This window comes from Falco biarmicus, chromosome 7 (genome assembly GCF_023638135.1).
Source record: "Falco biarmicus isolate bFalBia1 chromosome 7, bFalBia1.pri, whole genome shotgun sequence".
Classification (NCBI taxonomy): Eukaryota; Metazoa; Chordata; class Aves; order Falconiformes; family Falconidae; genus Falco; species Falco biarmicus.
The window spans coordinates 44,190,513-44,207,503 of NC_079294.1; the positions used below are offsets into that span (position 1 = coordinate 44,190,513).

Here is a 16,991-nt window from a genome sequence, read left to right on the forward strand (position 1 = left end):
TGTGGCAGAGAAAAAAATCTCTTTATCAAAATGATAAAGTACTTAGACTGTATTCAAGCAGAACTTTGCTGTGTTCTTAGGCAGTGGGAGCAGTAAAGATTGGAGGTAATCTGAAGATAGGGTTTTTTTTCCTCATTTATTATCAGGGCCTGCAGCAGTTTTGAGGGATTTCTTTTTTTTTAATGTTTCTCAGCTAACCAGAAAAGGTTAACTACAATATTGCTACAGATATTTCAAAAGCACATACAAAGAAGCCATGGGACCCTGTTCTTAAGTTCTTTCAAAGCTCCAGTGACGTTATACTCATCACATAGAAGCCAGACACTGAATTAAGCAGATCTCAGACTTAACTACCTTGAATGATCCACAGAGTAGCTGCGGAGTCAATGAGAAATCAGGAAAGAAGCCAGGAGTTGGGGAATTTACGCTAGGTGAGTAAGAGTCTTTGGAACAAGTTGTTCCAGCAGCAGGACGGTATGGCATGGGTGAATGAAGGAGACTACCCGGTTGGGGCAGATAATGAGAAAGACAAACATATTAAGAGGGCCTTGACTGGAGGAGGTCAGAGAAATGACACTTTGAGGAATCAGAAATAGCTGTTCCTTTTATAGAAAATGCTAGCCAGAAGCTGAATTTAAATGCAAATTGTTCATTTTGCTGTGTAGCTAGAGGCAGGAATAATTCTGAAAAATACTTCTATTGTTTGCAACCTCTGTGATGAGTTTCCTCATAGTGGCTGCACAAATTGCTACTTTGTGCTTGGTGTACAATAAGTAACCCTGTGGTATTACAGAAAGTTTGTTTTCTATTTTGGGAGCACCTAATCCACTTTTGAAGGCTTCCTGAAAGTTTTGATGCCTGCTGGTGTGTTGAGTTCTTGTCAACTATGTGTATGGCCTCAGTCAAAAATAGAATAGATAGTAGATGCAATGGGTGTAAATGAACCATTTAGCTCAATAATAAAATGCAGCTAATAATATAGTACTATATAGTCAGTAGACTGAGGCTCCGTGAAAATGGTTGCCAGTTAAACTGTTCATTTTTCAAAGCTCTAAAAGAAATCTGTGAACTCCTTCGAGTTTGTTGGGGTTTTTTTTCCCCCTAAATGCAAAATGTTGCCAGTCAGAACAACTTCGAACTTACTCATATATCAGATATAACAGATATAACAGATTTTCTATCTGTCATGGTATCCCAGCAGTTTTCAGCTTGAATCCCATGTGAAATTCTGTTGTGAGTTAGTTTCTTATGTTGCAGTACTTCCGGCTATCTTCCTTGAGACTTGTTTTCTTAGAAGACAGGGGCAGGGAAATATGTTGTTGTTGCTATTAAAGATGTTATTATTGCCATTGCAACTTACAGTATTTTCTTTTAGTTCTTGAAAATTTTGGTGGTCTTGAAGAATATTTATAAAATTATTTGGAGTGAAATAACATCTCAAAGCATCAGGACAAAGCTGAACCAGAACTTTTCCCTTCATTCCATCTTTATTTTTTCCCAGAGGTTGTATCATAGCCAAGATTTATTACACTAGGAGCTGTAGCTTATCAGCCTGGTTGCAAAAATCAGGTGGATTAATTTAAGGGCTTAACTATATTAACATAGGTACTTACTTTAATCTTCCTACAGTTAACTTTTTTTTTGCCAAAAGTATACAACAAAGAAGAGCATTCAGAGAATTAATTTTGGATGTTCCAATTACTGTGCCATGGCTATTAGTCTCTGCGCAATGAGGTAAAAATGGTTTGTATTCATAGGTTTTTATGTAGAAAGAATAATAGCCTTGAAAATGTTGTAGTGCATTATAATTAGAAAGATCACCTGCTAGTACACCTGTCGGGTGGTGGCATAATGTAGTATAATTTTATGTTAATTACTTCTCTACTTTTTTTCCTGCACCTGCTGCATATAATGTCAGAACTCTACAGAAGTCCTAAGAAGTGACAATAGGAGGTGCATGTCACCGTTCATCAGTTTACATGTTGTGTGCCTGAATAGTTCTTGATTTCAGCAGAAATAACACAGATTTGTCGTATTTATTTATAAACATGAATTATGTATTCACTATATACCCAAACTCTGCATCCAGATGGCTTACGTCTTATAAAAGGATGTATTGCATTTAGGAATTTTCACATTAACTATGTCAGTTAAAACAAAAAAAAACATTTCTGTGTTGATAGGAACAGGTAGGTGTTGATTGCTTATAGATTTTATATTTGTTAAATATTAAGAAATTATGAAAAGTTTAGCTTTTAATTGCTGTCTATCAGAAATCTGAGTTAACTAAGAATTCTCCACAATGAAAGTCAATTTATTTGTTCCCCATGTTGTAGCAGAGGAGTATAATATACTGTTTATTTTCTCAAATGTGCATGTTCCTTCAAATTAAAAATATAATATTTATGAATGTAATGATTATGAATGTAAGAGTTTGTTGGTATAGGTGAGCACCCAGGCATGAGAAGGTGGCAAAGCTAATCTTAACTATATGCTTTGAATTTTGACCTTGTTTACAAATGTGCACGTGTGCGCACACGCTCAGTTTGAAGAAGGAACTCCCTGTTACTGAGCGTTGGCAAACATACAAGGTGGACTCGGTATCACTGGCGGCTTTTAGGCACTACTAAACTTCTTTCTTTTTTTAAAGCAATAAGATACTGTTGCCCACTTGTGATAAAACAACGTGTATGTATCTTTATGCTTACGCACTTAGATATGACAAGTGAAAAGTCTCATTTTGTGAGCTCTAGTTCATGTGCTAAGTATTTTCTTGTGCACTTAATAAAAGGGAAGAGCTAAACAAAGGCTTTGATAGCTGCTATTGCCATGTTTCAAAAACAGATTGGAGTAACAATCTGTCTCTTGTGTTTTTCCTGGTCTAAGAAGGAAGTAGATAGAAAATACTCTAGTTACAGCTTCATTCTGCCAGCCAGTCCCACCCCTGGGCAGGAGGTGAGGAGAAGCACTTTGCAGTCATTCTGCAGTCCTTCAGCTTCTCCACTGTGTTGTAGACTACAAGTGTGTTGCCTGTAGCTTTGAGAGCCATAGCATGATTTAATCACCGTGTTTGAGTGTTTTATTTAAAGTGAAATACGAAAATGCAGCATACAGTCTTGTTCTGATGTGTTAAACTTGCATTTAAATTACTGTTGTGATGAAAACCATACCACTTTTGTATCCTTACTTTGACATGCTTACATTCTTAGACTTGCTGTTGTCAAAGATAATGGAGATTTCTAACTGTCTGTGAAGGAGTGGTAGAAGTTTAGTGCTCACAGTTTGGTTCTAAAAATCTATCTCTGTTGAAGCGACAGGGTTTGTGAGCCTAAGCCCTAAAGATTTGACAAAGGGTATTTGTCAGCCATGTAGCTGTTAATTGAAACAAGTAAAGAGATGAGGAAAACAGAACTGTGTTGTGTATAGATCATTTGCATTTGTCCCACAATGGTAAATAAGAGTCAAGCACAGTAGAGACACATCCAAATACATCTGGAACAATCAGCTAGGTCAAGCCAGGCTTAGTAGGTCTGGGTCAGTATGAGCTGTGACCTGCCTGGTCTGGGCAACACAGTGCTAAACCCATGGAGTGAGGCTGAAGCCCAAAGTCTCACCGTGGGTGAGTGCTGTGAGTTTCAGACCCTGCCTGCCCTCCCCCAAACCAAGCCTCTCTTGTTCTGGGAAGGCACCTTGATCAGGAAGGTGGTTTTCCCAGGGTGAAACTCATCACTTGCAGTTCGGGTGTGCTGACCCCTGTGATTTCCACAGATGCAAAGCTAATGAATATAGCTGTAATCTGTTAATAGGTGACTCATTTCAGACCATGGCAAAAGCGTTTTATTTGTAATGTGAAATACTAGAGCAAAGAAAAGCATATGTTACGGACTTGGGATAGTGGAAGAAGGTAGCAGAAAAAAAGGAATGTAACCATAATTAAAGGCACATCGATATTCCTTAAACAGCATGCTCAGAAAGTGAAAGTGTGCAAAAGCCCAGGAAGTTTCTAGTGACAGGTAAGTGTGAAAGCATACTGAAAACATAGTAGCTGCCTGTTGCCAGTCAGACCCACCTTCTCCCTCTCTGCTGTCTTCCTCCTCTGGCCCCAGTACCCACAAGCACTGAAATATATCCACATTTTCCAAGGGTATGTGTTAAAACACTTCATTACTTCAATAAGTTGGAAGCTCAGGACAGCTTCAAAGAAACAAACCTGCTAACTTCAAATTTCTATAAAAATCAAAGGTACTAAAGACAAGCAAAATGTCGATTGCATTGATTTTTGGACAATTTTCTAAAGACAGGCAGGATACATTAGTATCTAAGAGCCTGGAAATGTTGTGAAAGACAGACAGCAGTAAGCAGTATTGGAGAATATTTAATTTAGTAAAGGACATTCCGTGTGGATCCATGCAAAAATGACCAGCTGGCAGAGTAAGCATTTAGAGGAAGAAATATCAAATTTAAAAAAGGTAAGAAATATGCCTTTTTAATTAGTTATATTTCTTTATCTTTCAACTTCTGTCTGAAACCACTGAAATGGACATTTAGTTAGACAATAGATAAAAGCGGTAATATGTTTATAAACAATGTCATGCAATAGTCTACAAAGTCACCCATCTAAATAGTAAGGGGATCGTAAGTAGTCTTAGAAATATTTAGGTTGCTGGTTTAGGGGGGGGAAGAGTAGAATCGAATAACGTGAGTATTAATACCAGCACACTCTGATTTTATTTATAGCTCATTTGGAAGTTTTTATTAGTTTTTAATGAATAACTCATGGCAAAATGGCACCAGAGAAAGATAAGTTAGGTAATTAAATAAGAAAAAATGAACATGTGGGTCTGTCCTCCTTTAAATATATATTGTTGCAAATTATTTTATTGGTTTCTGTGCCAAATTATATGCCAGTATACATGAAGAAATGCCATAAGTTTGGGCTTCATAATAAAGGAAAGACATTGATGCTCTGTGCTTTCATCTTTTAAAGTATATTCAGGCTAGTAGCCACTTTTGATGTATTTAGTTCATAAGAAGAGAAACACTGCTTTAATAGAAATGTCATATGAGTAAATACAATGAAATAACAGCATATTGAAATCACTCCGTGCAGTTTGAGCTGCATTGGCAAGAAACTGAATCTTGCCGTGTAGCACCTTGGGAAGGAATATTCCTTTATATTAAAAAAAAAAAAAAAAAAAAAGGTGTGGAAAATGAACTCCTGTGATGTCCACAGCTGCAGCTATTTCATATGTAGATGGTCACAGGTGGTATATAAGGAGATTATGCTGTAAATAAATAATCAAGCCAGACTGTTCTTATAGAAGGGCTCCTTAAATAAGATTCTGTTTTTCTAGATAGCATTTACATAGTATCAAGTGGTCATGGGTGTATTCAATTTAGGATAATTTTCATTCTGCAGGTGGGGCACCCCAGATGAAGCTCAGACTTGACACTTAACCAGGAATAGCAGAACATTAAATGTATAACACATAGTCCCGTGTTTTTTTCTGCCTGTGGAGACTAGCAAGCTGTATTCATTGTCTTGCAAATTTTACAGTATAAATTCACATGTGTTTTTTATTCTTATTATCTCTTACCAGAACCCAGTCTCTGAACCCTGGGCTTCCTATGTTTGTTTAATTACTAAAAATGCAATTCTTGCAGAAACAACTGAAGAATGAGTAACCACTGTATGGAGAGAAAAACAGATCTGGATCTCTGGCTGATTTAAAAAAAAAAAAAATCCTTTCTGCCGCCTCAGACAAGAAAAGAAGGAAAAGAGAAAACGAAAAATGAACAATCTACTATTCCATCACAAATATGTTCTCTCAGTGAGGCTCCTTCCAGTGGACGTAGCTATGACAGTGAGGAGCGGGTGGGTAGCACATGGGTCAGTGGTCAGTGACAGATGCCAAGGTGACTCACTTTTTTTTTTAAGCTGAGGGAGACTGCTCAGTGGATGATTAGAGCTTAAATAGCCAGGCGTGGTGGACTGTGAAATAGATCTGTTTGCTCTTAATCAGTATTTCATTTGCAGTGTTGCTTTTTAACATTATATATTATTGCTTGTTAATACCAAGAAAAATATATTGTCTTTTAACACAAAGGGCATCTAGTGAAGTGTGCCTTCATCCTCACGTCAGAAAAGGCGCTGGCTGAGAGCACATTAACCTTAAAAATGGCATTCCAACTTCTGCGAGCTTGTTGCTGATAGCAGCTTGATGAAAACTGGCCCTTACCTTCACAATGAGATGAGAATGATTCAGCTGGCACGGTGGGCCCAGCGTGCGACTCCCGCTGCTTTCAGACTGCGTTAGTGTTGTGCTGTCTGCTGGCTGGAGCCTCGCTTGAGGTGAGGTGAGCGGCAGCACGGCCAGCAAACGGCATTACCCTTCCCGGCAGCTCCCTTTCGGAGAAGGGAAAAGGGAGTTTGGCACAAGGAGTCCCGAGAAGACTTTGATCTGGTGCCAGTGGCACCTACAGTCTGTGGATGATTGTCAGCCCTGGGTGGCTCTTTTATTGGCAGACCATCTCTGGTGGTCATCAAACACTGTACAAATACCAAGGACAGTGGCTGCAGAAAAGAGGTCCTTAGGGGGAATAAATATTGAACCAGATTGACTGAGGAAGGAGGTCATGTGCTTTGGTGAAAGTGGAAGAGAAAATGGAAAACCATTAGTCTGGCATCTTCCTGTGTGCTAGTAGGTCCCATTTTCTTGGTTAAAATGGGTCTTAAAAAAAACTACTGACACTGAAATAAAGTGGTGAGCCCAGAATGAAAGGAATCCTGTAGCAGCATTCACCGCTCCTGGAAGTGCTGAAGATGGTTAAGTTTCTCTTCTTAGACATACAGGAATGATCCTGGAGGAGTAAAACATCTTGTCCAATGTTACAGAATGTATTAGAAGAAATTTTAGGAAAGAATTTGCAGGTCTGCTCCCTATTCTGTGTTTAAAAAAAAGTGTATATTCATGTAAGAAACCAATTTCAATAATCACTATTTATTCTCCAAACAAAATAATTACCAGTGTTCTTAGAAAATTGAGAGACAAATGATTAATTCCTGCTATAGGGTGTGATGTATGCTGGATTAACTGAAAGATTTAGTTGACTAATGGTTGGGTAAGTACGGATATACACTCTTAAGACCATAACACTGCTACAAACCTTAGAATCCTCTGCATGTATAATAATAATACGGAAGCTAATTTTTCAGCTTGCCCTAGTGCCTCATTCATAGTTGCAGTGAACTTTGGATCCAGATTCAATGTAAAAAGTTGCTTGTAATCATGTGGAAGGAGGAAGCTGTGATTACGATGTGAATATTTTCTTGGAAGGACTAAATGAGTGGATTATGTACTTATCCCTTATTTAATAATACCTAAATGAAATAGTCCTAAGGAAACAGGGGATTAACAAATAAGAAGTACAACACACAGCAAGCGGTCTAGCTGAAGAAAGACTGCATAATCTAAAATATCCTCAACTAAATCCACTGTAGCAAATTTAGCAGGGAGACTGAATTACTTCAGATAGATGCGTGCTTACAGTGGTCCATCCATTTGGGTCAAGGCTGAAGTTCAGGAGGGATAGAGAAAGACTCTCAGGCTGCCTTTCTGTTATTGTACCCATCTACTCCATGAGCAGAGGACTCCAGCTGTGTATGGGCATAATCTTCTTAAGAGTAAAAAATCTAAATATTTGTGTAAAAACAAGCAAACAAATGTGGCATGATAGCATACAGATACACTGAGGAGTTTCATTCTGTTGTTTGTAAATCTCTACAAATCATCACGCACTCCAGTTCTCACCAAGGTCAGCTGAAAAAACTTCTGTTTACTTCAGTATACATAGAACAACAGTCCCCCAATTCAAAACTTTTTTTTTTTCTCCCAAACTAACATCTTTCCAAAGTTGCAGCACATATTTGAAGACAAATCCATTTCATAAGCAATTGTATTTAAAGTGTTGGTATTTCTGCATGAAAGTTGCCATCGATTTCTCTGTTAACTTAGTGACACAGGTTGAGGACCCAGGTTTCCATTCTTAGTTCCTACCTGCCGCCTTTTTATCTAAAACAGAGTTTCTCCTCTGCTTTTTTCCAGGTCTGGAGTTGGTGTCACAGGTTCTAGGCAGACGTTATTTTATGCAGAAGTAACAGACCAGATGAGAACTGGTGAAGGAGGTGGCCAGCCTGAAGAAGGAGAGCTGATTGAAGTTGTAGAAATACCTTTAGAAGACTCAATGAAGTTTGCTTATGATGAGACTCTCCCAAAGACAATGGGTGTTATCTTCAGCTTCATGTGGTTCCAAAACAACATAGCACCCAAGCTACCAAAAAAATAAAATCAAAGTACCACGGTTTTAAGAAAAGCTTGCCTGCTCGTTCTGTGGATACAGAAAATTGCAAACCTTCCTGCCTTGATCGACTCAACTTTTCACAGAGCAAATCTTTCTTGAAATAAATCTGGAAGTAAAGTCTGAATTAAAATCCTGACCTAATTTCCATCATTAGCAAAACACTTACTGGCTTCACAGGGGCCAGGATTTGCCCCTGAGAGGCAAATGTTGATTTCTGCACAAAGGCTAAGTAAATGTGTCCACTTGTCTCTTTTCATGGCACTGCTCTACCACTATTTTGAAGAGTTGCTCAAGACCTCAGTGCAGCTGCCAGACGAGCCTGTCACTGTGGTCTGTATGTGCTGGCAGCTGTGTGTTCTGTGTGGATTCTGATATTTGGGGGGTGGGAAGGCAGCAAACCTTAATAGTCACAGATATCCTAACTATGTTCCTGGGTTCTGCACAGCTTTCAGGGAGCAGCTTTCTCTGTGGTGCACGGCTCCTGTACAGAGAACACGTTTGCATTTCTGAACATGCAGACCTGTATTTCATAAGCAAACCTGTCTGAAAACCCTTCTGCTAATGTGTCATTTTGACAATAGACCAGCTGTAAGATTATGTGCTTCTGTTTGTTCCCACTATAATGCTGAGCAGCAGTGATGGTGATAGAGGGATGAATGATGGGGGCTTCTACTGGAACACATGCTTCTTTGTTTGTTTTATGGGTAATACTTGATTAATTAGATCAAACTTTGTCCTCTAGAGTGGGACTTGAGGGGCTGAATTCTTTTAATTTGACTCTGAGGTGACTAATAGAAGTGATTTCTCTGAGGTGTTCTGTGGTCTGTTTCCTTATCACCCAAGTGGGAAAAATGGGACTTACCCCTCAAATAACACTCCCTGCAATCTAATGATTGGAAGTGCTTTATTGAGATTCTATCATCATTTGTGCAGTTTCCATTGAAGCCTGTGCAACCTGCACAGACGTACTGAGCAACACAATTTGATTTAATAAAGTGGTCTAATTAGAACTTCCATTATTTGTTCTGTCTGCATACTTTAGATGTGGACTGTTTGTCATGTGAAACTGTTAAAAGCATGAATGACAGAGAATCAAGCCTGGCAATTTAATTACACACTGGTTTATGTTATTTACTGTCTTAATTAACATGCCTACATTATATGTGCTTCTAGGCTTACTAAGGTGCTAAGTATGTTTGGAAGATGAGTACTGTGAATGTGCAGACTTTCATATAGCAACTGGAATAAATGCAGTACAGATGCCTGATGGTATCCAGTGGCTGACTTAAAATCACTGCATATCTAAAGAGGTGTATAAATAAATACTTTTTTTTAAAAAGGCTTTTAGAACTGGTACTTCCTACTGTTGGAGGGAAAAGGTCCTTGGAAAACCACCGGAGAAAGAACAGCCTTCGTCTGCAGGGGTCGGACACCTTTTGTGAAAGTTCAAACCCATTTACGTTGGACTGTGCCTGGTCTGGGGTGAGTCAAGGGCTGAGTTATGAAAAGCAAATAAATTCTGTCTGTCTGTTGTATATACATTGGAAGGTAGTTTAGGGTGGGGTCCCCACTGCTCTGCATCTTTATGGTGACTAGTGCAATGTGTCCTGATTGCTGCTAAGGCCTTTATGAACTATTATAATAAATTATGTCTTTTATTCCAGGCTGTAGTTGCCAAAGCATCTATCTGATTCCATCAAATTATTACACAGTAGCTTGTTAATCTCTTCAGTGTCAAACTAGTAAGTCTGTGTGTATACGTGTCAAAAACCTTTTTTGCTGTATAATGCAGTAATTCGGGAGAATAAACCAGTGTAGTGGAGGGGGGTCAAAGCGTGAAACTTTAAAAAGCATCATTTATGTATTTATACTGTTTGCCCCAGAATTACAAACGGCCAAAACTCCACTTCTAATGAGGCTCCTTGTGTGATGCTGAGAGCTTTTCCCCCGTCAGACATTCCCTCCCCTGCTGCATCCAGGACCGGCAGTCAGTGCTTCACGAGGTGCACTCGCGTGGCACTAACAGCCTTGGTGAGAGCCCGTGGCTTTGACCCAACCGTGTGGGTGACAAGCATTCAAGATATGATTCTTCAGACTACATACACATTTCACTGGTGAGTCTGGCTAGAAGTGCCTTCAAATCTCCAGACCATGCCGGGAGGAGGGAGAGCGGACAGTGCTGGATCTGTTGTGCCACTGCACAGCATGGGCATGGTGAGCTGCGGGGCGCCGGGCTGCTGGGGAGGGCACGGCCGTACCCCGCGAGGCAGGCGGTGAAGGTCCTGAAACCTCTGCGTGCATCCCGGCACCCCGCCACTGGAGTCAGCCGGTCGTGCCTTGCCTGCGCGTCTGAGCTGGACAGTTGGAAGTGCAGGTGTATTTTGCCCCCTCCAAGGCACTGCGGCTGTCCCTCTGACACCGTCCCTCCCCAGCAGCGTGTGCTGGGAGAGCACCAAGGGCAGTGCCAGACTTGCCAAAATCTGGCCCAAACTACTGCTGCTGGTCAGCGGAAGGCTGTTCACCATCACTGGGGGGGCAAGGTGGAGGGCTTGCAAGACATACGTTCCTGAGGCCTGCCTGCTTCACAGCCCAGCCCTGGGGGTGTGCAGGTGACACCGAGGAGCCACCACTGCCAGAGCAGCACCCGTGGTTTCCCAGGCGTGGGGTGACAGTGGGAAGTCACGGCATGGGCAGAGGGGCTGCACAGTGCTGGAGCACAGCAGGGCACGTGGGGAGGGAAGTCACAGCCCTTGCGAGGGGACAGGGACAGCCACGTGGCATCAGCCCTCTGCTGTGCTCTGAGGCAGCCCCGCCAGTCTGAGCCACGGGCTTCAGGCTTAACTTTTTTGTGCAATTGATGCTGCTCTTCCAGATGACCATGGGCCGTTGCGTGAGCTGAGCTGGGCAGTCCCTCAGCACTTGGCCATGATCCAGAAGGCTCTGCAAGAAGCTAAGCAGCGTTGTCCCCAGCACCCAGTGCATTCCTTCCCAGGGGTCTCCTGGGCAGACACCTACAACATCCCAGGGGACTGTGACGGCTCTGAAAACTTAGGGATGCTACACCCTATGCTCTGCCTGGCCGTCCCTGCAATCTGTAATTCTCAAATGGGAACAAAATGATCAAGGCATTTCTTTGGGTTCCTTCCAGAATTCGAGCATTTTCCACAGGAAAAGCAGTGATGCAATAATAGTGAAAGCTGTACATAAAGCAATGTTGTTACCTGGTGGTTGGCTTTGCAGTATAAATTATAAAAATATCTTCATCCTTTTCCATTTTCCCTGTTAGTTTTGGTGCAGAATTTTCTAAAGAATTAGGAAGGTTTGAAAACACAGGAGAAAGGGCTTGAACTTTTTTCAAAACAGTAGATGATTCATATTTATAAAAATAAAATGAGAGCAATGCAGATGCCACTTCTTTCTTCAGGGCTCATTTCAAAGATCATAATTAGAGTAAATCCGATATACATTGGCCAAGCCCAGGCAGGAAAAAAGTGCTTCTAATGGAATCTTGCAATCACGTCTGCATTTTAGACATCCTTTGGACATGCCACCACACATATGTCCATGGAGAGCAGAGAGTTCAGAGTAAAACAGGGTCCCCATTTGCTGCTAATGAATCCTGACTCCAGCCTGCAAAACTCTTATCTGACCTCATCCAGCTATCCTCATGAGATCAGCGTCTTTCTTCTATTGAATACAATTGAGTGGTCCACATTTAAAAAAAAATAATCTTAGCATCTCTCTCATCTTTATGATATGGCTTTGGGATATAGACATAATCTAATGAACCTGAAATTATGACTCAGGCTTCTAATGAAGCCTGAAATTATAAAATCTTGAACGTAATGTTGCTGTCAGGCTCCCTATTAGGTGGCAGAAGAGGTGTCCCAGCACCTTGCAATACATGGACCTTGTTTATGATTGTTGTTTATTACCCTGTTTGGAAAATACAAGCCCTGAGCTGCTCCCAGTCTCACAGTATTAAACACTGAACAGCAATGTGATTTAAAAACACCTTCTCTAGAAGGCTGACACTTTCAACGAATGAGCTGAATTACACCCCTGGGTAGGTGGGGGCTGGCGCAGGGATGGTGCGAGGGGTCCCTGGCCACCCTTGCTGCCCCGGTGTGCTGGGATGCTCCTCGCGCTGTGAAGTGGGCTCCCCTGGCAGGCGGCCGCTTGCCTTTTCGCTCCCTCATTACCATCCCTCCCTCCCAACGATAAAAGATGACTCCCCGCAGGGCGATGGCTGGGGCCAGGCCAAGGGCGAGTGATATAATTGCTCCTGAAATACGCATGCCGACCGAGCAGGGCGACCCACTGGACAAATAGGATTTTTGCTAAATTAGGACAATTGCCGAGCACGCTTCATCCCCTCGCCGGGGCTCTATACATAGATGAAAGGCACACCCAGTTGTGAAATCTGTTGAAATAGCACACCTGGTGCTGTCTGCAAGTCTATTCACAACCGTTAGCAGGTGCGACTTGCCCTTTGTGGCCATAAAAGCCTGGCTGCGCGGCTCCTGTTGTGCTCCCTGCGCCTTCGCCGCCCCGCGCACTCTGGCAGGGGAGGCAGGCGCAGATTAATACGGTTCTTTGAAGCTGTTAGGAGCCACCGCCTGAAACGTGTAGTGGCTTCAGAGGGATCAGAATAAGGCCTGTGCACACAGGATGGATTTGCAGCTTTGGTCTCGGTGGCTGCGCCAGGGTGGAGGTAACGGGCAGGGCAGGGCTGCTGCCTGTGCAGGGACACCGTACAGTGTGGTCCCCATCTCTGCAGTCCCAGGGATGCTGCCAAGTGACCCTGCATCTTTTGCCCCCTCAGGCACCAGCAATTTGCAAAACATCCCCTGTTTGGGCTCAGCCTCTCCAGAAAGGATTTTACTTGCTCTGCTTTGGGATGCTACATCTCAAAGAGCGCAGCAGTAAGGTGGAGCTCCAAAAACCCCAGCCCCAGTCCAGACTCAAATTTAATTTAAGGAAGGACACCGTGAACTTTAGAGCAGGTTTTCAACAGGAGTTTCCATTCCCACTGGTTTACACAGGATTTTGCTTGATATGAACAAAAAAAGGGATGCTCACACAAATCCTGCGCTACTGCAAAAGATACTCCTCATTTTGTCTAATCCTTCAGAGCCAGCCTTGCTCTTTAATTGGGAACACATTTTTACAAGGGCTTTAATTGCTCTCCAGATGAATCATGAGGGAGGATAAGAAGTCATAATGTAACTAAATGGCCCAGATTTGCAGCACTTGGAGCTCTCTGGCCTGCCTCAGGACTGGCTTCAGTGCATTTCTCGTAATTGGAAATACAATCAGATACGTATTAAACCCTGCCAACCGTGCACTGGATTGCTTTGCTGCTGAAGTACTCAATATCCTGTGCTGGCTTCGGTCTCTAATAAAACATTCAAAAGCAGCAGTGCTCCGAGAAACCCCTTTTGGACACTTGGTTACCATGAAAATGGGCTGGCAATGGGCAATGTGGGAATGGCTGCCAAATGTCATCAATTAATGGCTATACTCATGCCCCAGCCTCATTAACAGAAAAATCCCTGGGCTGTTCTTGTGCCCACCTGTGCTTCAGTGCTTGGGGTATGGGTGCAATGGGTAGAGCATTCAACAGGAAGCTAAACATGATTTTAGCATTTTACAAGAAGAAAATGTCGCTGTGATCACTACAGGCATGGTTGTGGCTGCCAGGAGCCAGCCCCGGCTCAGCCACCTCCACCCAGCTGTGGACAGACCAGGTGCTGTGTGAGCCCCGAGCATCACGTGTGCGCGGGGACCTCCTGGGGTCGAGGCCACCCGTGCGAGAGCCTGAACCCTCCAAACGATGCCATCCAAGTGCATGTCCATCACACTGTAAACACAGTCTGGCTTTATCCCTGTTCCCTTGGAGCTGTGGAGAGGGGCTTGGGGGAAAGAAGTAGTTAGTTGATGTCCCTGAAATAAGCCTAGGAGGGTAACATCCCACCTGGCTCCAGGTGCAATGGAAACAGGGGCGATGAGCTTTGCCCCACTGCTTCAGAGTGTCTGGCATGGTGCTGGTCCTGTCCCCAGCCCTTTCCAAAGCCCTCAACAGGTGCTGGTGGGCAGGGCTGGGTGCTCGCTGTGCCCTGTGGGTGGCACAGCCCAGCCACCACCTCCAGAGCCTCCCCAGGAGCTGCAGGCAGGGGCCAGGGCCATGGGAAACAGCATGCTACAGGCTGCTGTCCCCTCCAGAGCTGCAGCTGCTCCCGCAAGCCTGGGGATGGGGACAGGTTTCAGGGCCAGAGTCACTAATTGGGTCTCCAATGTGCCTGGCCAACAGAAGTGGTGGGGAATAAAACGTGAGCCCAGCTCCTGCCCACCGCGCGGGTCCCCCGGCAGCCCTGCCACGTGTATGTGGGGATGGGGTGCTTGGATAACACTTCTGCTCGTGGCAGCAATCACTAAAAGAACTGGACAAGGTTCAAGTACGTACTTGAGAGTGCTAGAAACAATTTAAGAAATGTTCTTGGTACAAACGGTGGGCGCTGTGCAAACAGCTCCCCAGCATTTGTGCAAGGGCCGCCTGGCCCCACAGGAATGCACTCACACAGATAACCCGCTCCGCTCCTTTCGTAACCTCCTTCATTCTGTACTTCAGGCTCCCCTCGCTCCCACCCTGGGGTTTCACTGTGCTGCTTTTGCAATAAAATCAGGAAAACAAACCAAGAGGTATTGAAAGCCTATGCCACGCTCTGTCCAGCTCCTCTTTTCTATTCAATATGAAAGCGAGGGACTTCGTAAGGACTTCAACACTCCCCACAGGTCTTCCCAGAGACATAACTTGGGGTTTGCCCCTCCACAGCTTCCTGATTTCAGCAGCCTTTCAGCTCACTGGCCTGGCTAGGTTTGTACAGCAGCCCCAGCACTGCTGACCCCAAAGCTGGCAGTGCAGCAGGGATGCGAGGGCTTGAGTTACAGCAATCCATCAGCTGCTAATCCACTCTGCCAGCCCCACCGCTCCGTGCTGCTATCAATCATGTGCAGAGCCCCAGGGCAGGTTTGCAGCATGCTTGCTCCCACTCTGGTGGGTCAGCAGGGTTGTGGCAGCACAGGGGAGCCCCAAGCGTGGGGGGGCTAAGTGCAGCCCCCAGAGCTGGGACCTTCCAGAGGCAACAGGAGAGGGAGGGGGACATCCACAAATGTCTCCTTGGTCTTGGAGACTGGTGTCAGGATCTGTCCTATCTTTTCCTATCATGGGTGGTGAAGTTGGAGAACCAGCATCTGCACACCTCAGGAACAAGCAAAGCAGCCGAGGTCACGTTCAAGATTTGTGCTTAGTCATGGAAGTGCTTCAGGAAACCCTATTTGCTGTGGTGAGCAACCTCTGCCTCCAATACTTCTGTCCAATATTTATGCAATATCTTTAAAGAGCAGGGAGGGGAGCTTGCAACAGGCTCCTAGTTCAAAGAGTCAGGCCAATGCTGGGCATGTATGGAAATGGCACGGCCTCACACTGGCCCTCCAAAGCAGCCACCATCCTTTGCATCCCCAAGCAGCTGGTTTTGTAAGGGTGGAGGCTGCCCCATGTGCAGCAGCCCCAGTCTGCAGCAGCAGTGTCACGCTCAGCAGCTTCTGAGCTGCACACAGCCCGAGCAATGCACAGGAGACACCTAAGTCAGGTACCAGCCTCGTACCCGATGTTCTTGTCTGCTGCATCTTCCCAGTCATGCTACCAGCATCATCTTTTCTAATGACTCTTTTACCTCTAATGCCTTTGTTTGGGGTTTTTTGTCTTCTATTTTTTTCTTGCTTTTATTGCTCTTCCATGCAATCTGATCCCAGTCTCTCAGATGAGCACAGTAAAAATAACACCAATACATCAAAATAATAAGATCTGATTCCAGGGGCTCTCACAGAGCCAAGGCACTGAGTGAAGTCTAACAGGTTTATTGATCACAGCAGAGTGACAGCTCTCTCTAGCACAGGATTTAATTCCTAGATGGACATGAGCGTGTAGGTTTGTTTTTTCTCACTGCCAAAGCAATGTGTAAATATTCTGCAGTTAACAATACAGGTCTGTTCCTAGTTCGATCAATGGGGAAGCAAAACAGTTGGAGCGAAGGTCTTGCCTTCTAAAGCTGCATGACTGATCCTAATGCCCTGTCCTTTTTCTATCAATCAAGGCTGATTGGCAAAGCTTTTTAATTCAAGTCTCTAAGCAGGATGATCAGCATTTACTTAGATAGTGTTTGTTTCCATTTGACCAGGCTGCTCTGGAGTAAGGTATCTTCTTATGGTGCAAACCCTCTTAACAAGGGATGAAGAAACTGAGACCACCTCAATCCTCCTGGTTAGCGCCTCAGGTCTAACAATCATCCCAAGCAAATCTTGGTGTGGGTCGGGGGGATGGGGGGGTTCCACAGGAGCTGGGATGGCACCCGATAGGACCACAGCTCTGGGGGAAGGGTGTCAGAGCGCAGGGCATGGCATTTGGCCCCAGCCCAGCTGTGGTGACGGCTTGTGGCTGTCCGGCCCCATGCCCCCAATGCCTGGCCCGTTGTGAATGGCTGGGGCCCAAGTCCCAACGCTGCTGCAATATAAAACAAACCTGGCACTGGGCACATAGACTGTGGTACGTCTCCCCTGGCATTTTTTAG

The 16,991-nt window shown here is 44.0% G+C and overlaps 1 protein-coding gene across 3 annotated transcripts in view; it reads left to right on the forward strand.

The window, feature by feature from the left end:
* The window catches only part of NUDT14 (nudix hydrolase 14), a 62,938-nt gene extending 52,914 nt beyond the window's left edge, over nucleotides 1–10,024 (forward strand). For all 3 annotated transcript variants that reach the window (XM_056346141.1, XM_056346143.1, XM_056346142.1), the window contains exon 5: nucleotides 8,106–10,024. In XM_056346141.1, coding sequence (XP_056202116.1) covers nucleotides 8,106–8,346 — 241 coding nt within the window. In that variant the 3' untranslated portion in view covers nucleotides 8,347–10,024. The remainder of the gene's footprint in view (nucleotides 1–8,105) is intronic.
* Nucleotides 10,025–16,991: the final 6,967 nt, after the last annotated feature.